This window comes from Polypterus senegalus, chromosome 5 (genome assembly GCF_016835505.1).
Source record: "Polypterus senegalus isolate Bchr_013 chromosome 5, ASM1683550v1, whole genome shotgun sequence".
Taxonomy (NCBI): domain Eukaryota; kingdom Metazoa; phylum Chordata; class Cladistia; order Polypteriformes; family Polypteridae; genus Polypterus; species Polypterus senegalus.
Window position 1 is genome coordinate 9,647,972 of NC_053158.1, and position 17,622 is coordinate 9,665,593.

The 17,622-nt window shown below is 41.3% G+C and overlaps 1 protein-coding gene across 1 annotated transcript; it reads left to right on the plus strand.

Annotated features, from left to right (window-relative positions):
• Positions 1-440: 440 nt before the first annotated feature.
• Positions 441-17,100, plus strand: zfand1 (zinc finger, AN1-type domain 1). Its single transcript, XM_039754329.1, has 8 exons — positions 441-508; positions 6,525-6,567; positions 7,077-7,116; positions 8,784-8,911; positions 9,011-9,102; positions 10,490-10,611; positions 13,918-14,073; positions 16,901-17,100. The coding sequence occupies exons 1-8, from the start codon at positions 454-456 to the stop codon at positions 17,075-17,077; spliced, it is 813 nt and encodes a 270-aa protein (XP_039610263.1). The 5' UTR covers positions 441-453; the 3' UTR covers positions 17,078-17,100.
• Positions 17,101-17,622: the final 522 nt, after the last annotated feature.

The following is a 17,622-nucleotide window of genomic DNA, read 5'->3' on the forward strand; positions in this document are numbered from 1 at the left end:
GCACTCTATAATAGAAGATAGAAAGCACTTTATTTGTTCCAAGGTGAAATTTGGGAAGCCTCAACTCATAAATGAATAGTGTAACAAATAACAACCCCCCTACTATAAAGAAAGAAAAACGTCCGACGTTGTCGTTGGAATTCAGAAGCCCCAATCTCGTTTCTTGACACTTATTATTTTGAAATGTTTGTATACCATATTAATGGATCAATTGGTATCACTACTGTATTTTAATACTGATGCAATAAAAAGATGTTATAAAAATGCAAACATGCTGTCTTACCCAACTGAGCTAAATTCATTTCATTTTAGGTATTAGTAGAGCTGTCGTAATGGCAGAGAGGCGGGTTGCGAGTCCCAGGAGATACGAACGCGTCCTCATTTCGCGCTCCGTACTAAAGGAGGTTTGGCCACCGCGGCTTTCCGTAGATGAGCCGGCGGGTCAAAGACGTCATGGCGGAGCTGGACATAGGAAAGCACTGCAGCGTTCGCGAATGTAACTTAAAAGGTACGGTACATTTGCCGATTTTTTGAAATCATAATTATTTCTTTAAATTTAAGGTGCATGTATATTTATCTTAACTCAGTTAGGACGTGTCACGAAACAGCCATTCACTTTCCTAAGATACTGCCAAAGTTCAGAATCAGAATTTGACTCCCTTAATTTAATTCAGAATAACAGGAGGACCGGAGCCTCGTAAGGCAGGAGGCAGTCCTGGATGGGGCAGCAGTTCAATATGGGTTCAATTTAGAATTAAAAAAATTGGCAAATAAAGTGGATTAAGAAAATATTCAGACCCCTTCACTCTCTGCACACTTTATTGTGTTTAATTTGAAATAGATCATTTGCCATTTTTGCCCATCAGTGTACACACAATAACCCATAATTACAAAGTGGAAACATATTTTTAGAAAGGTTTGGTAATTTATTAAAAATCATAAACTGAAATCTCTCATTCCTGGAAGTATTCAGACCCTTTGCTGTGACACTCCCAAGTTATTCACAGGTGGTCCGTTTGCTTTCATTCTCCTTGAGATGTGCTGAGAAATTGATTGGAGTCCACCGGTGGGGAACTGAATTGACAGGACATCATTTAGAAAGGCACACATGCACCTGTGTATAGAAGGCTATATAAATGTAATGAATTATTATTATAAGGACCAACAATTCCCACTGCATGTCAGGACAAAAATCAAGCCATGATATCCAAGGATCTCCCTGTACACCTCTGCGATCAAATTGTGGTGAGGCACAGACAAGCTGAAAGGGATAAAACCATTTCTAAAGATTTTGAATGTTCTCAGGAGTACAGTGGCCTCAAGAATTATGAAATAGTTTGGAACCACTAAATAATAAGAATGGCCTTGGTCAGACCCTAGCATCCTTAATAGGATCCATGATCACTTGCTCACCTACCAGCGACAGCAGCAGCCTGGTTTCACACCTATGAAGTTTACCATCGACCGCATCCTGACTATTGAGGGTTCTCATGGAGCTCAAACGCGAATATCAGCAAGAGTTTCTTTGCAGCCTTTGTCTATTTTTGCAAAGCATTCGACTCAGTTGATCGAGCTGCCCTGTGGGACATCCTGAGGTTTTGCGGGATCCTCTCAAAGTTGCTGGATATCATGGCTGGCCTGTACACCGGTACTGTGAGTGCTGTGCAGAGTGGAGGCAGAACCTCTGTGTTTTTCCCAGTTGATTCTGAGGTTCATCAGGAGTCTGTTTTTGCTCCTACTCTGTTCAATGCTTGTATGGAATGGGAGTTGGGCAAGGTCATGGGGTCCAGCGGCCTGGGGCATCTGTTGGTGAAGAGAGATTCATGGATCTTGACTTTGCTGACGCTGCTGTGATCTTCACAGAGTCAATGGAGGCTCTGATCTGATCAACATGTTTTTAAAAAACTAGGGGGCTTCGCTTGTCAACCCCCCGGCCTGCTCTACGTGCCAGCCATTTCACGTCTCGTATGTGGATTTCACTTTCACCAAACAACACATCATTTAATTCTCGTGGATAGGCCTCTTCATTGGGAAGAAACACTATTTTTCCCTGATGGCAACATGAATTAGACGATCTACAAGTCTCTGACTTAAACTTAAAAGCCAAACAATAACTACCTCCTTCTGTCATATCACCTATGTCAATATATTCAATCTCTTTTTCGCTGTTCCGTTATTTCACCGAGTAATGATTTCCGTGTGTTAGGGCTAATGCGATCCTTACTATCAGTTTTCTGAGACTTCCGAATTTTAGTACTTTCGTTATCTCTAACCGGCTCTGCATGTGTATCGCGCTAACGTTTTTGAACCTTTTTACGATGTTCTACTTTGTCATCTACTCTTTGTCTTTTATTTCCGACCCCGCTGAGAGCACAGGAACTGTGTCTGACAATCGCATTCACACGAATGAGAAGTGTTTGGACCGTGGGTGTGGTTGTCAAAAAGTCTCGTCTCGCGGGACCTGTAATTATCTCCGAGAAAGTCTTATCCCTGGATTTCCTTTTATAATAGAGAGAAAAAAAAAAAAGATTTTCTTGTGATCGAGTCAATTAGAACAGATACAGAGGTGGCAAAACACAAACGGCAGTGCCCTGTGAGACCGCCGATCAAATGCCCTAATCCTGTACCATGATTACGCCATGCATGCAGATGGGCCGTCGTCTCACTGTGCACATTAATATTGACGTGTTAGTCAATTTTAATCAAGCATTCCAAAATAAATATTAAATAAGTACAAGAGTTAAAACGGTAGAAGTGATTTGAGGTTATGTTCATGTTGTGGCTACTGGAGAGTAAATGTGCAACATCAATGAAATCAGGATGGGGAAGATGTGATGCTGAATTGTGTTCAATATCCAGTTACAGAGGCTGGTGCCGAGTCCCAAAATTGTGGAGTTTGGTGTGTCCAGCATTGCTGGTTCAGAGCTGTTAAATACGGAGATGTAGTCTATAAACAGTTTTTATTGTCCAGATGTGCCAGGATGGTATAAAGTGCTAGGGAGATGGCATTTCTAGTGAACTGCTTGTGACGCAATGTGCAAACTCCGGCACCCGCCTCAAAGAAATCTGGACTGTGCATACAATGCATTATACTGGTCTACAAAAAAAATATTTTTTGTTTGCTACTGGGAACTTCAGAGCAGCTCTTTGTTAAGTTTTTTACAATGATTTTATATATGAAATCAGAATTAAGGTAGCACGTCAGGTTTTTGAAATACACGTCATTGATGTTTTGTCACTTTTGAATATCTACAGTGGTGTGAAAAACTATTTGCCCCCTTCCTGATTTCTTATTCTTTTGCATGTTTGTCACACAAAATGTTTCTGATCATCAAACACATTTAACCATTAGTCAAATATAACACAAGTAAACACAAAATGCAGTTTTTAAAATGATGGTTTTTATTATTTAGGGAGAAAAAAAAATCCAAACCTGCATGGCCCTGTGTGAAAAAGTAATTGCCCCCTGAACCTAATAACTGGCTGGGCCACCCTTAGCAGCAATAACTGCAATCAAGCGTTTGCGATAACTTGCAATGAGTCTTTTACAGCGCTCTGGAGGAATTTTGGCCCACTCATCTTTGCAGAATTGTTGTAATTCAGCTTTATTTGAGGGTTTTCTAGCATGAACCGCCTTTTTAAGGTCATGCAGGTCATAGCATCTCAGTTGGATTCAGGTCAGGACTTTGACTAGGCCACTCCAAAGTCTTCATTTTGTTTTTCTTCAGCCATTCAGAGGTGGATTTGCTGGTGTGTTTTGGGTCATTGTCCTGTTGCAGCACCCAAGATCGCTTCAGCTTGAGTTGACGAACAGATGGCCGGACATTCTCCTTCAGGATTTTTTGGTAGACAGTAGAATTCATGGTTCCATCTATTACAGCAAGCCTTCCAGGTCCTGAAGCAGCAAAACAACCCCAGACCATCATACTACCACCGCCATATTTTACTGTTGGTATGATGTTCTTTTTCTGAAATGCTGTGTTCCTTTTACGCCAGATGTAACGGGACATTTGCCTTCCAAAAAGTTCAACTTTTGTCTCATCAGTCCACAAGGTATTTTCCCAAACGTCTTGGCAATCATTGAGATGTTTCTTAGAAAAATTGAGACGAGCCCTAATGGTCTTTTTGCTTAACAGTGGTTTGCGTCTTGGAAATCTGTCATGCAGGCCGTTTTTGCCCAGTCTCTTTCTTATGGTGGAGTCGTGAACACTGACCTTAATTGAGGCAAGTGAGGCCTGCAGTTCTTTAGACGTTGTCCTGGGGTCTTTTGTGACCTCTCGGATGAGTCGTCTCTGCGCTCTTGGGGTAATTTTGGTCGGCCGGCCACAACTGGGAAGGTTCACCACTGTTCCATGTTTTTGCCATTTGTGGATAATGGCTCTCACTGTGGTTCGCTGGAGTCCCAAAGCTTTAGAAATGGCTTTATAACCTTTACCAGACTGATAGATCTCAATTACTTCTGTTCTCATTTGTTCCTGAATTTCTTTGGATCTTGGCATGATGTCTAGCTTTTGAGGTGCTTTTGGTCTACTTCTCTGTGTCAGGCAGCTCCTATTGAAGTGATTTCTTGATTGAAACAGGTGTGGCAGTAATCAGGAAATTGAACTCGGGTGTGATACACCACAGTTAGGTTATTTTTGAACAAGGGGGCAATTACTTTTTCACACAGGGCCATGCAGGTTTGACAGATGCCGAATGTCACTTCAACACAAGTCCTACAAATACTGTCGTAATTGAAACAAGCCATAAAACTCAAACAGCTGTCCAAGCTGTGACAGCAGCAATCCAAGCTGTGAGAAAACAGTAAAAAGGAGGCATGTCAGACGTCATGTTACATTTGCTGATGCAGCTAGACGGAAACAACTTTGTGACGCTGCCGCCAAATACTCGTAGAAAATTCCACAAGTTCATAGATACGCTGTCGCTAAATATTCGCAGGCAAATCCACAAGTTAATACCGGGAATGCCCGTTAAACATCATAGATTCATGAGTACCGATTTGGGTTGTGAACACTTCGATGAATGAAACCTGTTATCTTTTCAACGGTTGACAAACACGGAATGTAACTTGAACACAACACATCCTCTAAATACGAACCTGATTGAAAGAAATAATGATAATCAAATCCTTGATGACAGCAACACTCATAACAGTGACAAAACAATTACATTGACAATCAGGTTACTTTTTTTTTTTATTAATTTTATTGCAATCCATACAAAGCAGTCAAGTTTTTACAAAAAGAAAAATTGCCATAAGAACAGATCGATTACCACCCCTGATTACGTTATTTTTAAAATGTTTCCTTTTCTTTTTCATAACTTCTTTAACACACGACTTCTCCACTGCGAAGCGCAGGTATTTTGTTAGTCAGTACTATATCTGGAGTTTGGACTCTGTCCCAGAAAAATTGTTTTGTTGTGTTTATTCTGAAAACAAACCAGAAGACGATACCAGAGACTCATTAAAGCATATTTATGTCTATTTACCTCAATATAAAAATGAGGTCAGCCTGCCCAAAAATGTTGGAGGCCCTCGCTTTTGCGCTTGTACTGCACATCCATCTCTCTTTGTAAGAACCAACAGTGGTCTCCCATCATGCTCGGAGTGAATCCCCTTTATATCTTGATGAAATCTTTCCCTATACTCAACGCTGACATCGCCCAGATTTGGTGGAAAAAAGTCGAGACGAGAATGTAAAAAAATGGCATCTTCAGTGACATTCTGGCTCCCGTAAGCTGATACACTTCAGCAGGTTCTCCACAAGCTCAGTAGAATTCTCTGCTCTGTGACTACCAAGAAAATTCTGGACAACCCGCACGAATGAGGGCGGTGAATCAGTGGGCTTCAGTTTCCTTTTGAACTCATCGTTAGGCATCAATTCACGGATTTCAGGGCCAACAAAAACACCTTCCTTCATTTTGGCTTCACTTTTCTCGAGACTAAACTTGTTTCTTAAATGCTGAAAAGCATCGCCTTTTCTGTCCATCGCCTTGACAAAATTTTCAAAGTAATAATGAATCAAACGAATGAAATGTCCTGAAATGCAATTTTATGTTTAACAGTAAAATCTCTACATACTGTAGCGTCAGGTCTGAGTTGTGTCGTTATGATTTAGAGTCATATAGGACATGGTAATCAGTAACAAAGATTTTTTCTGCTAATTAAAAATGAATAATTTTTAAATAAAATTAATGACAAGGTAAACAACTCATAGCTGTTAGTAACGTGTGGCATCCCTAGTGGAATTACCGGTATTTATCAAAATGGTTGTCCATCTTTACTGTCCAGTCACCCTAGCTGTCCAAGACCTGGAACATCATCACTAAAAAATGGGACGTGCTGCTGGACGAAAACGGCTTTCAGATTTGGAATCAGCAAGTGAAACCTGTTAAAATGAACGTGAAAGACTCCCAGTAGCAAAAGGCTTGTTGACCAGTGCTATTAATACTCTGGTAAGCAGAGTGCCCTCTGTTGAAAGCTGTGTGTAACTTATCTATTTATTTTAAATTTTTTTTCACAGATTTTCTGCCGTTTGTCTGTGATGGCTGTTCCGGAGTCTACTGGTATGATCGCTCTATTCTTCTTCAGCTTCTTTACAAATAGATATTAAGGTTACTTTTGGGTTCTGTCCACGTGCATAATGCTGCACCTTTACCTGCTCGCAGTACTCTGCAGCCATCCCTGACCATCTAACCACATTCATCAACCCACTTCATTCAAGTCAGGGTCTATATATATATATATATATATATTACACAGAGAGGTTTTGACTTTTTGCCCAGTTTCTGACCATTCTTTCCATTTCTGTTTTGGAACTTGCTTGCCTGGGATTGCCCCTCTTGTTATTGGTAATTCCATTTTGCATTTGTGCTCCACGGTGCTTCGTCGCTATTAGGATGCTGTTTTGCAAAGAATAAATCTTTCATTTTGTAAAGATTCTTTGAGGCAGGGATTTTGACAGTGAACGTTATTGGAAGGGCATTTGAAACCTTTGGGCCTTAACATGCTTTGAAAACCTTAAATGTTCACAAGGCCGGCAGGTCATTTTAATAAATGTGTTTTGTTTTCGCAGTCTTGAGCACAGAAGCAGAGACTCCCATTGCTGTTCCCAGGTATGTAAAAGAATGTGGCTATCAAATACACTTAATAGTGGTATTTGTAGAAATCCCAGAGTAAAACTGAAGATTTACAAAATATTAATCATTATATTTTGTTGGCAAATTATTTTTCATCAATCATTGTAACAAGTTGTAGATATGCACCCATATTCCTTTCTGTGGTTAAGCAGCCCCTTGCTGCGATTGGAAGTTGGTGGACAGGGAGAAGTGAGGGACACTGAACACATCAGCCAGGCAGCTGCGTTCTGGAGGGGAGATTTTGGATAGAAGTTGATGGGAGTCGTACGAGAAGAGCAGCAGACACCTAGCCAACAGAGTGCAAGAGCCTGAACAATGAGATGAGTGGCGTAGCTGAAGAGAAAGGGTCAGTTTTGTAAGGACACAAACCTCAGGATTGGATCCATAAAGAAACATGTTGATTGTGAGTGAACCACCCGGGAGTCCTGAGGGTATCCAATTTTTAGAGGGGTAGATCATCAAATACGTTATGTAGAAAAAGACGGGTGGATTGAGAAGTGGAAAGCAGGTGTGAGATATCGGAATTGGAGATGTTAGGTTTAAAATAAGATCTGTACATCCAAGATGTGATTTCAGAAAAGAAACTGGGGATCCTGGACTAAAAGAAGATGGGAAATGAAAGGAAGATCTCCGTATCATAGGCATAGAAGTGGTAGGGGAAGAATGAGAAGAGAGAAGACCATGTAGGGAACATATTTACTGTATATATACTGTATTTATATAAATATATATATATATATATATATATATACACACAGTGATCCCTCACTATATCGCGCTTCGACTTTCGCGGCTTCACTCCATCGCGGATTTTAAATGTAAGCACATCTAAATATATATCACGGATTTTTCTCTGGTTCGCGGATTTCTGCAGACAATGGCTCCTTACGTGCTTCCTCAGTTTGTTTGCCCAGTTGATTTCATACAAGGGACGCTATTGGCGGATGGCTTAGAAGCTATCCAATCAGAGCACTTATTACATATTAACTAAAACTCCTCAATGATATACGATGTGCTTCACGCGCGGTGCTTGATTGTTTGCTTTTCTCATTCTCTCTCTGTCTCTCTGACATTCTCTGCGCCTGACAGAGGGGGTGTGAGCAGAGAGGCTGTTTGCCTAGAAGATACGGAGGCTACTCTAAAAAATGCTGAAAGACTACCTTCACATTGCTCCCTTCTTTGCGGCTGCTTTATCGCGGTGCACATACTTAAAAGCCCAACAGTCCTATTGATTTTTTGATTGTTTGCTTTTATCTCTCTCTCTCTCTCTCTGACATTCTCTGCTCCTGACGCGTGCACTCCTTTAAAGAGAAGATATATTTGCATTCTTTTAATTGTGAGAAAGAACTGTCATCTCTGTCTTGTCATGGAGCACAGTTTAAATTTTTGACTAAAGGGTGTTTATTATTTCATGCCTAGAGGGCTCTAATAATGGTAACAGTGTGGGAGAGTTTGTAAGGGCTTAAAATATATCAAACTAACCATACAAACATATGGTTTCTACTTTGCGGATTTTCATCTATTGCGGGGGGTTCTGGAACACAACCCCCGCGATCGAGGAGGGATTACTGTATATTTATTTATCTTACCAGTAAGTGGAAGATCAGTCATCTGTGTTTCTGTTCATGTGTACTTACTTTCAGATAAGTGTTAAAAAGCAGTGTGTTAAGTCGGAACAAAGCACGTCGTATCCCTGCAATTACCATGGATGTTGTGGAAAAGAGCCCTTGCCCGTAGTCTGTCAGCACTGTGAGAAACACTTCTGTCTAGCGTAAGGGATATTCATTTCTATGAATAATATTTTATTCGTCTTTTAAAGTTTGTCGTATACACTTACATATTTGTTTGTTTGTGTGCAATTTTTTTATAGCCACCGGCATCAAGAAGATCATGATTGTGAAAAGCTGCAAATTCCTAAGCCACGTATGGCTGCAACTCAACAGCTTGTGAAAGAAATTTTAGGTTTGTAAATTAATTATATTGTATTAATTTCTTACTTCATAATGTTACAGTATCATTGTGTTCTGTTGCTCACAGTATCCTGAAAAGTTGGGTTATGGGCAAGTAAGGAACATTAGAACAATCTCGTGAAGAACAGGCCATTCAGCCTAACAAAGCTCACCAGTCCTATCCACGTATCTCTCTATATTATAATAAAAGTCATCCTGGGGCAAGAAGAGATTTTTTTAGCCTTGGACGAGACGTGACTTTTTCAGAGAGATACTTTCATGTCCCGCGAGACGAGACTTCATGCCAAGAGATTTAACCACGCCCGGGGCCGGAAATAAAAGACAAAGAGTAAATGACAGAGTAGAACGTTGTAAAGAATTCAAAACGTTGGCGCGATACACATACAGAGCAGGTTAGAAATAATGGAAGTACGAAAATTTGAAAGTCTCAAAAAAATGATAGTAAAGATCGCATTAGCGCAAACAAACGGAAATTATTACTTGGTGAAATAACGGAACAGCGAAAAGAGATCGAATAGATTGTTTGGATTTAAAGTTTAAGTCGGAAACTTGTAGATCATCTAATTTGTGTGGCCATCAGGGAAAAGTAGTGTTTCTTCCCAATGAAGAGGCGTATCCATGAGAATTAAAAGATTTGTTGTTTGGTGAAAGTGAAATCCACTTACGAGAGCGGCAAAGATGTGAAGTGGCTGGCGCGTAGTGCAGGTCACGGGGGTTGGCGAAAGAAGCGAGAAGGGGGTGAAGCCCCCTAATCTTCCAAAAAAAACATCAAGTTGAGCTTTGAAAGTCTGGATGCTGGAAAAGGGACGGGTGCGGGGAATGTGAAAATTCCTGCATCAAAATAACATCACTCGAAGACTTTTTTAGTTGTTTACAACTCGAACCCCAGGTCTCTTTACTGCGAGGCAGCTGCGCTACCCACTGCACCACCGTGCTGCCCGGACTTATAACATTTGAGATACAATTGCTTATATTTCTCTTTTTCTTTCGATTGGAGCACCAGCAGGTGAAGTCACTTTTCTCAGGGTCACAGTAGCAGGATTTGGACCCACCACCTCAGAGTTTGAATTAAAAGCTTTAACTACTGTACCAGACTGCCAGGTAGTTGAAAACCCTTTGTGGAGTGTTTGTCACATTTTATTTTGGCCATCTGTGCCTCTTGTTTGTCACATTAATAAACATAGACGTAAAAGTAGATAATTTTTTTAACATTTTGGTAGTCATATGCGAGCAAAAGTCTTGCAGCTTATTGCCAGCCCTAGTATTCTTTTAATGTAATTCTAAATGTTCTTTAAACAGTTAATGTCTATCTTTTGTTTTCCCCCTTCGTTCACCCTGCTTTGAACTTCTGTATTTTTCATTTTATTTTTTTGAAATAGAATCAAAGAAATCTGCCATTCCTGGCAAAAAGAGAAAAGGAGCCAAAAACAGTGAAACAGCTGCCAAGGTTGCACTAATGAAGCTCAAATTGCATGCGGTGGGAGACAAAGCCTTGCCACAGGTATGTAAAGTGCTTGATGCCGACATGCCCCGTGTATCCGTTTACCCTCAAACTCCTTGCAGGGCCCCAGAAATTTCAAAAGTGTGTGTCTCAAGTGCACACAGTGGATTCATCACTTTTTTCACACTTTGCTATGCTGTGTAGCCTTATGCTGAAATCCTTTAGATGTATTGTCTTCCCATCTCCAGCAACATTCAGAACCAAGAATGATCAAGCGAAAACAACTTTTTTGCTGATTTGTTAAAATTTAAAAAAACGAACTCTCACATGGGTATTTAGACCATTTACAATTACACTTGATAGAGCTGCCAGGCAAAAGGAAAAGAGGAAGGCCTAAGAGAAGTTTTATGGATGTGGTGAGAGAGAACATGCAGGTGATGGGGGTGACAGAGCAAGATGACGAGGACACAAGGATATGGACTGTAGATTGAGATGGTCAGGGCACGTGCTGAGGAGAGATGGGGGGTACATCGGGAAAAGATTGTTGAGGATGGAACTGCTGGGCAAGAAGAAAAGAGGAAGGCCTAAGAGAAGGTTTATGGATGAAAGGACATGCAGGTGGTGGGTGTAACAGAGCAAGATGACAAGGACAGAAAGATATGGAGCAAGATGATCCGCTATTGCGACCCCTAACCGGAGCAGCTGAAAGAGGAAGAAGACTATGACACTTGTAAGCTGAGGTGCATCCCATTCTATTGTGTAACAGATGAAGATGACGAGGACAGGAAGATATGGATTGTAGATTGAGATGGTCCGAGCACGTGCCGAGGAGGGGTGAGGGGTACATCGGGAAAAGAATGTTGAGGATGGAACTGCTGGGCAAGAAGAAAAGAGGAAGGCCTAAGAGAAGCATTATAGAGGTGGTGAGAGAGGGCATGCAGGTGATGGGTGTGACAGAACAAGATGATGAGGACAGGAAGAGAAGAGACAAGATGATCTGCTGTGGCGACCCCTAACAGGAGCAGCCGAAAAAGAACAAGACCATGACACTTGAAATCTGAGGTGTATCACATTCTATTGCGTAACAGAGCAAGAACCAAGTGTTGAGGTCAAAAGAATTGGCTACAGAGCTTAGAGGCACAGATCTGGGGAGGCTACAAAAACATTCCTGCATCATTGAATGTTCCCGAGAGCACAGTGGCCTCCATTATTCTTAAATGAAAGAAGTGTATAGTAGCCATGCTTCTTCCTAGAGCCGGCCATACTGAGCAATCTTGAAAGAATGGCCATGGTAAGATGAGGTGACCAAGAATCTGATAGTCACACTGGCTAAGCTCTCCAGAGAACCTTTGTGGGGATGGGAGAAACTTCCAAAAGGACAACCACCACTGCAACACTCCAATTATCTGGGCTTTATGGCAGAGTGGTCCGACTGAAGCCTGCCTAGTGATGCACCTAAAGGACTCACAGACCGCGAGAAACAATATTCTCTGCTCTGAAGAAACCAAGATTAGCATCATGTCTGAAGGATACTGGACAACGTTCATTACCTGTGTGATACCATTCCAGTATTGAAGCATGGTGGTGAAGGCATCTTGTTGTGGAGTTGTTTCAAGTGGCAGGGACTGGGAGACCAGTTAGAGTTGAGAGTTAATCGAGTGAAGTACAGGTAGTCATTGACTTACAACCACATTGGGTTCTGACGGGGCGTAAGTCAATAAGGACCCAAGATGGACCGGTATATGTATTCAAACCTGACCATAATTTTAATACTGAACAGTAAGTCCCTTAAGTCATTTTATTTTGTATCCATTTTTGTTTTTACAATAATTCTTAGCACTTGATGTAGATTTTATATAATTTTGTGTGTAAAATATTTTTTTATTTTATTATTTTTTTTCATTGTTACTGTTGCTCGCCTGCTATGGACTAACTGTGTAAGCCGTATGTGAATTTCCCCTTGGGATTAATAAAGTATCTATCTATCTATCTATCTATCTATCTATCTATCTATCTATCTATCTATCTATCTATCTATCTATCTATCTATCTATCTATCTATCTATCTATCTATCTATCTATCTATCTATCTATCTATCTATCTATCTATCTATCTATCTATCACGTCCGAATGGCGGGAGCGATTTTCAAGAAACTTGGTACACATGTTTCTCATTGGTCGACTAAAAATACTGTAGAGTGAAATCAGCCCTAACCCACCCACTTCTGGGTAGGGTGGGGGTGATCTTACGGCCTTGTGTGTTTGTTATCGTTTAGTTGACACTGTGAATGACCACCAGAGGGCGAACTGGACGTGACTGCCAGCATTATTTATGTTTGAGCACCCGCCTGTTGCTTTTGAAATTAAATAGAGTTCTACGTGTGGAAGTGTGTGTGTCTGTCCGGCCCGGAAGTGAGACGTAGAGTCGGGGTGAGTGCTCCAGCTCCGAGGATACGCAAGCGAGGCCAGTATAACTGCAAAAGGAAACCTCCTAAGAAAGACCGTCGCTTAGCTGCTAATGCACAAACGATGCGAGCAATACGTCGGCAACACGAATCCTCATAGCAGAGAGATGCCCAGAGTAGTTCTGACAATGTCAATACTTTCTCGGATCCCGTGCTTGGCTTACACAGTTAGTCCATAGCAGGCGAGTGCCAGCATTCTTTATGTTTAAGCAGCACCGCGCCCCTGTTGCTTTTCAAATTAAATCGAGTTGGTCGGTTCAGAGCGTCAACAGGATGATAACATACATACAAGAGCGCAAGACAAGGACGTTCGTGAGTCTTTATTGTTTGTTAATGTATTTTTATTTTTAAAGTTGTTGTGTTTTTTCTAAATTATGTTTTTCTCAAAGAACATTTTATTTTCCTCCCGGGCAATGCTGGGTATTTCAGCTAGTTGTCGATAATGTTAGCTGTTGTCCAGCAATGGCTCCCACAGATGCCTGTTTCAGTAACTTTATCTCAGTCCGGCATTAAAACATGAGATTGGAAATTCTTCTCTGCCATGTAAAATAAAAATGTGTGTATATTGTGTGGCACCACAAAACATATTTTGGTTAAATACTTTAACTCTTGATATCAAGCAGCTTTTGGCAATTCTAAATTGGATTAAGTAGGTTTGCGAATGTGGGGTTACAGTACAGCAGCACAATCCCTTTATATTCCATTTCTCTTTTAATAAAATTCTTGCTGGTCTCCTAAAGCTGCGCACACACCTTAGATTCCCTGAGAACTGCAGTGTTTGTTGCTGTTAATCTTGATATTTTACATGTTGGTCACAATGTTATAAACTGCATCAGGATGTTGAGTATATCAAATTTTATTTGGCAATAAAGTAATTGTTGTTTTTTTTTTGTACTTTAGACAGAAAGAATCTATTTTCAGGTGTACTTACCTAAAGGAAGCCCTGAGAAGAGTAAGCCAATGTTCTTTTCTTCGCGGTGGAGTGTTGGTAGAGTGGTGGACTACGCTGCATCTTTGGCCGGGCTTCGAAATAACAACAACATTCTCACAGCAAAGGTAAAACTGTCGGGAATATTTTGATCCGTATTTGTCCAAAAGAAATTCCAGTCTGTGATGTTGATGTGAAGGTCTTGTTTATTAACTGACTAAGACTGAAATCGCTCCATTGCTTGTTTTTTCCCCTGAGAAGCTCTCCTTTGTCAGTGTACATTCATCGAGGATCAGAAATGATGATATTTGCTCCCTCAGGCATTTATAATGTCTGCTTTCAGAACAAATAGACTTTGAAGTAGGAGTCAACTCCATTTATTGTTATCGTATCTTACGGTAATGGATCTGGAGTTCTAATACTGTGCATACTGGTGTAAGTGCTGTACAATGGCTGACCCTGCGCTCTGACCCCAACGGGTATGCGAAAACTAACAAATTCCTAATACGAGAAATTGTATAAGACGAAATAAAGAACAAAAAAAAAAAAGAGGCAGAGTGGCACCCACAGAGTGAATGAGCACAAGGCGTTAAAATGGCCCCGGGTGGCATCTTTTTTGTTATTTTTATTGTATGCATTTTTTCCTTTTGTGTATTTTAAGATTCATAGTAAATAGCATGACGACTCCACTGGACTTCCTTAGTGTCTTTGTAATTACAGTGGAACCTCGGTTCACGAACGTCTCGGTACACGCATACAACTCGGCTCACGACCAAAAAGTTCACCCAACTTTTGCCTCAGTTCACAACCACACACTCGGTCTACGAACAAGCCAGTTTCCCTTTCGGTTTGTGCGCGCCGATGATTTCCGCACGTTTTGCATTGTTCTCGGTCAGACGTGCCTGCCTGCTGCTGAGAGAGAGAGAGAGAGCGAGCCTGCCTGCACATGCGTGCCTGCCTGGCTGGTTCATACGCACCGATTACTGTATTTAAGCACATGTTGAGCCGCTCCCTGTTCATTGTTCTCAGTCAGACGTGCGTGCTTTACCTGTGATCTCTTTGTGCTCTACAGTATTTTGTGTGCTTTTGCAGTTAACTATGGCTTCTAAGCAAGTGAAGAGTGGTGAGAAGAAAGTTTTGAAGAAAATTGAAATCGAAGTAAAGAAAGAAATTATTGAAAAGTTTGAGCGTGGCGTTCGTGTTACTGACCTTGCCGCCGAGTACCAGAAGTCAAAATCTACGATTTCGACTATTCTAAAGCAGAAAGAATCTATTAAAGCAGCTGATGTTGCAAAAGGAGTTACAGCGTTAACGAGGCAGAGACCTCAAGTGCCGGAAGAGGTGGAAAAACTGTTTACCAGTTTACTCATTTACCAATTTGAGAACCCTCGTGCTTTCAAGCAGCACAATGTAAACAAAGCCAGACCGCCAGTAATGTGGAGGGCAAACACGAAGGGTTGGGTCACAAGGACTTTGTTTTTGGAATGGCTGCATGAGGCTTTCGCTCCCACCAGCTAAACAGCTAAAAACACCAGAAACCCAAGAAATCACACGAGAGAAAACACCTGAAGAAAAACATCCCTCCATCGTGGAGCCAGACTCTCTAGTGTGATTTGATGCAATGTTACTTCTTCTCTTTTTTCAAATGTTCCTTTTTCTCCCTGTGCTTAAAACTCATTTTTTTAAAAAAAAATGTTTACTGTACTGTACAGTACAGCGATCGGGCTGTAAGGCTAATAGCGTGATCTCCTGCACTGTTACTTTTTTGGTTGCTTGTGGTTGGTTTTTAAATTAAAGTTCGGATTTGTTCAAATGTTCCTCTCTGTTCTGAGAGAGAGAGCGTGAGCTGCTGAGAGAGAGCCTGCTCGTGTAGCTGAGAGAGAGAGAGAGCGAGAGAGAGAGAGAGCCTGCTCGTGTAGCTGAGAGAGAGAGAGAGCGAGAGAGAGAGAGAGCGTGCTGCTGAGAGAGAGAGAGAGAGAGAGAGAGAGAGAGAGAGAGAGAGCGCGTGCTGCTGAGAGAGAGAGAGCGAGAGCGAGCGAGAGAGAGAGAGAGAGAGAGCCTGCTCATGTAGCTGAGAGAGAGAGAGAGAGCCTGCTCATGTAGCTGAGAGAGAGAGAGAGCCTGCTCGTGTAGCTGAGAGAGAGAGAGAGAGAGAGAGAGAGAGAGAGAGAGAGAGAGCGTGCTGCTGAGAGAGAGAGCCTGCTCGTGTAGCAGAGAGAGAGAGAGAGAGAGAGAGAGAGCGAGCGAGCGCTGCTGAGAGAGAGAGAGAGAGAGAGAGAGAGAGAGAGAGCGAGCGCGTGCTGCTGAGAGAGAGAGAGAGAGCCTGCTCGTGTAGCTGAGCAGGGAGCCTGGGTATTTTGTGTCAGTGTTATTCAATGATTTACACTAGTTTACTATTACACTGTGCATTCTATGGGGTAATTAACTATATTTGTGCTTAATCTTTACATATATTTACATATATATTTACATACAGTTTGTACTGTTTGGAACGGATTAATTGTATTTACATACAATCCTATGGGGGAAGTTGCTTCGGTTCACGACCAACTCGGTTTACGACCAGAGTTTTGGAACGAAGTATGGTCGTGAACCAAGGTTCCACTGTATAGGGACTGCACTAGAGTGCCCCCTACTGGTCACACATTTCAAGTTTGTTAGTGTTTTTACCGGAAGCCATTTATCCAGTTGCAGCAGTATTACAAATGTCCCTGTTGTGTCAGTAATCCATTTGGAGACATATTAGTTTAAGTCTCAATAAGGACAACAACTCTGATTTAAGAAATTGAGGTAAAATAAAAAAGAAAATAGTAGGAGGCTTGATATTTTAAAGAAGGCCAGGGTTCAAAATCCATTTGTGAATGCACAAGGGCCCTAACAGTATAGTTGTGTTTTGTATTTGTCTTACGGCGGAGGAGTCAATTCAGAGCTGACTGTCTTTTCTTTTCTTTATAGAAACTGAGGCTGTGCCACCCACTTTCTGGAGAGGCACTGCCAATGGACCAGACCTTGGAATCCTGGATCTCGCACACAGAGTGCCCTCTCTACACTGGAGGCAATATCATTTTTGAATATTTGAACAATGACATCAAAGGACTTGAAGATGCAGATTCATATTTTATTGAACCTTAATAAAAAAAAAATTAAACCATCAACGACCGTCATCAGTTTGTACCTGTCATGGAACACCATTTTACTTATTACCACCTTACTACCTACTACGTACCAATTTAGGTAGGTGATTTTTATCTTGTATGTTGAGTGGATGGTTTGCATGATAAACATTTTTGTCAGAGACATCCATGCTTTTTAAAGGAAAATACAGTGGGAGAAATAATTATTTGATCCCCTGCTGCATTTGTAAGTTGGCTCACTTACAAAGAAAAGAGCATTTTAATGGAGAAAGACAAAATGTCAACCAAAAATTCAGAAAAAACACATCAAAGGTATAAATTGATTTGCATGTCATTGAGAGAAATAAGGATTTGAACCGCTATAACCCAGCCAGAATTCTGGCTCCCTCAGATTGGCTGTGTGTCCACGTGGCGCACACATTACAATCAATTGATCGATCGATCGATCAATTAGATATTCCTGATCTCGGCTTGTTATTTGTATAAAGCACACCTGTCCACAGAATTAGTTTCTTCCATTTCAGCCTCTCCACCACCATGGGC